General features: G+C 32.4%; 1 protein-coding gene across 3 annotated transcripts; it reads left to right on the plus strand.

The window, feature by feature from the left end:
- Positions 1 to 746: 746 nt before the first annotated feature.
- Positions 747 to 5,719, plus strand: LOC112707777 (uncharacterized). Of its 3 annotated transcripts, none has more exons than XM_025759724.3 (6): positions 747 to 1,007; positions 2,344 to 3,543; positions 3,626 to 3,676; positions 3,751 to 3,849; positions 4,220 to 4,390; positions 5,293 to 5,719. In XM_025759724.3, exons 2-6 carry the CDS (start codon positions 2,368 to 2,370, stop codon positions 5,482 to 5,484), a joined length of 1,689 nt encoding a protein of 562 aa, XP_025615509.1. In that variant the 5' UTR covers positions 747 to 1,007; positions 2,344 to 2,367; the 3' UTR covers positions 5,485 to 5,719. The 3 variants fall into 3 exon arrangements, with proteins under 3 accessions (XP_025615509.1, XP_025615510.1, XP_025615511.1); XM_025759725.3 differs by having other exon boundaries at positions 757 to 1,107; XM_025759726.3 differs by having other exon boundaries at positions 784 to 1,753.

The following is a 5,719-nucleotide window of genomic DNA, read 5'->3' on the forward strand; positions in this document are numbered from 1 at the left end:
ATTTGTTATGATGTGATGCGGATTTTTAGTAGAATAAAACCGAATGATATATATAATATGTAATATATAATTAATAATATTATATTATATCTAAATTTTTATTTTAATTTATGTTATATATGTAATAATAATTATATAAATTTTAAAATTTAATTTTATTATTAAATTTTAATAATTATAGAAATACCACAACAATAAAAACGGATTAAAGTATAATTTTTTTATTTTTTTTATCAAAGATAGGAGACTCGAACTCGCAACCTCTTAATTGAATATGGGAAGACTATGCCATTTGAGCTATTACTCGTTGGCGTATAATTTTTTTTTATTATTTGTGAATAAAAACAAAATCTAATTTATGCGAATTATTGTGAAGTAGGAGAAGTTCATTCATGTTTATTTTATTGCTACTTCTAACTTTTATTTAAATATATACTACCAGACTTTAAAAATTGGAATTATGATAACATCTTAAAATAAAATAAATTAAAAACTAAATCAGTTATTACACATAATTTTTCGTATGTTTTAATTAAATAAATAATTAATAATATAATGAAATTCATTATAAAAAATAATTAAATTTATAGTAGACAAAAAATTTAATTTATTTACAGTAGTATAATAAATAAATATATAAAATACGAAATATATATATATATATATATTTTTACAAGTGATTACTTATTTTTTTAGACATTTAATATAAATTATATAAAATAAATAAGAAAAGAAAAGAAGAAAGTAGGTTAATATATATATTATTGTAATATTGTTATATATCTCTCTGCTTCTCTACTTCTCTTTTCTTTCTCTCTATCTGTCAACTCTCCAAAAAGCTTCGTTCCCTTCTCATCCCCTCTTTCTCTTTCTCTTTCTCTTCTATCAAAACCTTTTTCTCTTTCTCTCTTAATATTACCAAAGCTTCAAAACGAAAACCAAAACGACGCCGCACAACGAGAAGAAGAAAATTAAAAAAAAAAAACACGCACACAAATACGTTAAAGGTAGCTACCAAACTTTCAAAATTCTCGTCTTCTCTCACGTTAATCGAATTCACTTCATGTTTTCCATCAACTACGCTTTATATTCGGAGCCGAATTGAGAGTAAGGAATTTTTTTTTTTCGATAAAAAACTCGTGAACACGGTATTCCTTAGCTTCGGTTCATACTAATAATAAAATATATTTAAATAATTTTACGGAACTTATTACCATGTTGAATTTTTAATTTGGATGATAATTAAGAATTTAATTAAATTTAGGGTGTGTTTGGTACTGGTTTGTTTGTGTTTTGTGGATTACATGTGATTATTATAATTATTTTTGTTTCTTTTTGCTATTTATTTTGTGATTGGTTTTTTGTGAATTTGTGTTGTTTCGTTTGTTTGAGTGATGAGTGCTGAAATTGCGGAGAACAAGTCTTTTGTGTGCGTGTTATGTGTTTTGTGTGGAGAGTATTTGAAGCAAAGTTGCGTCCTTTAATAACGAAGGAACCCCTCACTTTTTTTCTGGAACAAACCCTCCCTTTTATCGTTCAACTCTTTTTTTCCCCCTTAATCTATAAAAAAAAAAATAAAAAAGATTTGATATATATGTTTTTGGTTTCTGTTCTTCAGAATTTAATTTGTTTTCTGAGGAATTAGGTTTTTATTTTCTCCCTCTGTTTAAGTCATAAGATGAATAGATGATGCTGGTTTGTGGTTTTGGTGGTCATTGCAGCTTTGGGATTGAATTGGTCATCACATAATCATGTATTGATTCTGCTGTTATTTCTTCTTTTTATCAATGTGTTGTATTTCCTTTTTTGATGTTATTGTTTTTTATGAAGATTTGTGGTCCTGGTTTGTTTGTTTAACATGGATAAATCCAGGCAGAATCATCCATATATATTATGTATATCATCTTGATGGTCCATATGAAGCTACAAAGAGTACTGTTTTGGTTCTCAAATTCAAAATAGGTGCCTTTGTTATATGATATGTAAATATTGATAGATTATAGTAACTTGTCTTATATATGTGTAATTTTTGTTTTTATTTATTTTATTTTAAAAAGAAAGAAAAAAGGTGTTGTTATTTGGGAGCAAGGCATGTCTATGTATATCCACTTGTTCATCTAACCTTAGAAGCTTTCTGCATGATTTCATCTAGCTATGGTTTGTGTTGACTGTTAACTGAACTCTTGTCTGTTTGCAGATATTTGTAAAATATGATTAACCGATTGGAATTTCATGTTTATCGTGTGAATTAGATTGATTATTTGAAAATATGAGTGAACGTTTTATCCTAATCAGCATTATCATTTTTTTCTTCATTTACTGATGCAAAATAACATGTTGCAGATTTTGAAGGGATTAAAAAAATTGATGGATGACTATTCTGGAAAAAGAGCAATTGATGGGGTGGTAGTCCCTAAAAAGGGGATGGGCCATTTGTTTAGAGATTCTGCTAATACTAGAGATAGAAATGGTCAAGTGTGCAGCCGTCTTGGTTGCAGTAGTAAAGTCAACTCTCCTAAAGGTTCTCAAATTGGTTCTTCTGAAAAGGGTAAATCTTTGAGAACTTCTTTTCGAACTACATCCAGTGGTAAGGAAGCAATTGGAAGTTCTTCTAGAACTTTCACAGGGAATAATAACTCAGGAAAATCCCTTATAAAACCTCGGAAGACATTATCCTCTCAATTAGAGGCTGATTCTTCAGAAACTAGTAGTGTACATGATGAGACAGAAGTTTCAAATCTCGCCCCTCCACCTGAAAACTTTCGGAGAGTGCTTCAAGCAGAAGTGGAAAATGTAGGATCTAGTAGTGTTGTGCAGATGGAAGTAGGGAGCTCTAGCGTAGCATCATCTAATACAGGATCACGGAGGAATTTCCATCCAAAGCCTGTTTTGCGTGGTCAAGAAACTAAAAGCAGTGGCGCAGCAACACGAGCCGGGACCAGTAGGTACGGATTAAGAAACCTCAGATGCAACTCCATATCTGATGTCGTCCCTGCTGGCTTTCAACCACCAGACTCGGCCAATAATAGAAGAAAGGATACAGTAAAAAAGAGAAACTGTGAAGGGGAAAGTAGTTCAACAGCTAGAGGGAAGAAGATCAATGGTTCTTCATTAGAAGGACGGAATTCTGGTCCTAGAAATGGTATATCTATCTCTGATTCAAGAAGACCCAGAAATATGCCTTCTAATAATAGGGACAGGCCAGACAGCAATGTAATGTCAGTCAGAACACGGAGGCCGACTAATGGTAATGCGAGGGGAAGACTTTCTAATCAAAGTAATGCTAATCCCGTGGCATCGAATGAGCCTGTTGTCATGATACCTACTTTGCCTCATTCCGGTGATCATAATGCTCCTGGTGTATTGCATCTCCCTTCTCCGGAGGCTCCTTTAAGATGTCCTGTCTCTTACAATAGACCTGGTAGTAGCAGTGATGAACTGTATGGTATTATGCCTATGTCTCCCACAGAATATGGCATCACTCATTCTCTTATAAATCGGGACAACTTTCGACGACGCTATAACATGGATGGTATTGCAGAGGTAACTTCTATTCTAACCATGAGAATGCATTTACCCCCCTTTTTAATCATGGTAATTAATTATATTCTGTAATTATATGCAGGTATTGTTGGCACTTGAGAGAATTGAGCAAGATGTTGAGCTAACACACGAGGTAATTCTTCATCAATCTAAACATCTTTGACTTCAGCCATGGGTTATCTGACGCATTCATTTTGTGTATTTCAGCAAATTCTTTTACTTGAGTCGAACTTGCTCCTCACTGGACTAAACTTCTATGATCAACATAGAGACATGCGGTTGGACATCGATAACATGTCATATGAGGTTTGTTAATGTCATAAGGTGCCACAATTCAGTTTTTTATTTACTTGCGTAGGTTATTGCTACATTTTTCGTAATGGTTTTGAGAGCATTCGTATTAGAACATATTCGGATGAATATATTCTTAATAATGCATATTAAAAGTGATGTTGAAGATTATATAACCTAGGTCTTATTGCTGCTTATTGACAGTATGTTTGATCTTCTACTTTTAAGGGAGAGATTTGATTTTTTTTTTTTTAATTTTATTTTGTGAGATGTTTCATGATGGGATCATTATTATCCTTGATATTGCAAACAGTTATTTTGGAATTGCAAGGTTGTTCAGTTACTTTAGCTATTCTCACCTCTCCATTTTTGTTACATATAATAGGAACTATTAGCTTTGGAAGAGAGGATGGGTTCTGTGAGCACAGCTCTAACAGAGGAAGCATTATCAGAGTGCCTAAAGAGAAGTTTCTTCAAATCCTTACCTTCAGATGATGTAACTGAGACTCTCAATGGGAATAAGAATAAGGACGATACCAAATGTAGCATCTGTCAGGTTTTTCTTCTTTCCCCCTCATTTGATATTTGATAAATGCATCTTTTTATGTTTCTCATGGAGTTAGTGTGTGTTCGAGTGAGAAATGTTAATATGGATTTTAGTTTGTGGTGAATCATACGTGGGCCAATACATAAGCTGCAGTTTGTGTTACTAGAGAGTCAAATTTTAATGCACTGACGATTTAAAATAACTGATGTAATGCCAAAGCTTTTTAATTCCATGACAATTTAAGTACATTATTATTGTGGCACTACATTATCTGATTTATAATTATAGTGTAAAACTTCTACATGAGTATAGTAAAATCAAATTCACATCTAGACATTATTGGATACATTATTAATGTGACAATACATTATTTGATAATAGTGTCAACTTCTCTTACACTATGAGTGTATCAAAGTTAAATTCATATCTACATATTTATAAGGATTTACCGATTTAGGTTGCATGTGGTGTTACTTAATATAGAGAAGTTTTATGCTGACCTAACTAACTATATGTTGCTAAATTGGCATAGATGTTGATTTACTTGTTCGCCATATTAGAAGTTTTAAAATACACACACAAGCATCTAATTAGATGAGTGCGCAAACAATGTATAGCAATATCACTCTATGAGAAATGTTAGGGACCAGCACTTTGTGGCAACATTTTATTTTTATACTACTCCACCAAAAAAAAACGTCTTATTTTTACACTATTAGGATTTAGGTTTTGTGATTTAGAATTTAGTATAAGCATATCTTTGTTGGCCAAGTGTTCTAATTAGTAATGATATCTTTGCTGAAATGGTTATTTATGACGTTGCTATATATTATATATTATATAGGGTTTACAATTGAACTCTTTTGAGATTACACTAACAAACAACATAACTGATTTACTTGGAAATGTAGGAGGAATATGTGGTTGGAGATGAGGTGGGGAATTTGCAATGTCAACATATGTACCATGTGGTTTGCATCCAACAATGGCTGAGGCTCAAGAACTGGTGCCCTATTTGCAAAGCATCAGTGGCAAAGCCATCAACTCCGCCGTCACCGCCGCCGTCACCGCCGCCGTCATCATCATCACCTTCATCCTATTGATGATTCCATGGTGTTAGGTCACACAGATGGAGGAAGACTCATTTTCTCTTTATCCGCCGTCTCTTCATTTTTCCTCACTCCCCTTTTTTCTTGTCACATTTGTACAAAATACAGTTTCTCCTCTCACCTCTTTCTTATTATTGGTCATTTTGTACATAGCCAATATTTTCGCACCAATTATATTACCTACTAATAATAATACAAGCTACTGGCTTGATAATAGACATTTGAACTA

The sequence above is a fragment of the Arachis hypogaea genome, chromosome 8 (assembly GCF_003086295.3).
Source record: "Arachis hypogaea cultivar Tifrunner chromosome 8, arahy.Tifrunner.gnm2.J5K5, whole genome shotgun sequence".
Lineage (NCBI taxonomy): Eukaryota > Viridiplantae > Streptophyta > Magnoliopsida > Fabales > Fabaceae > Arachis > Arachis hypogaea.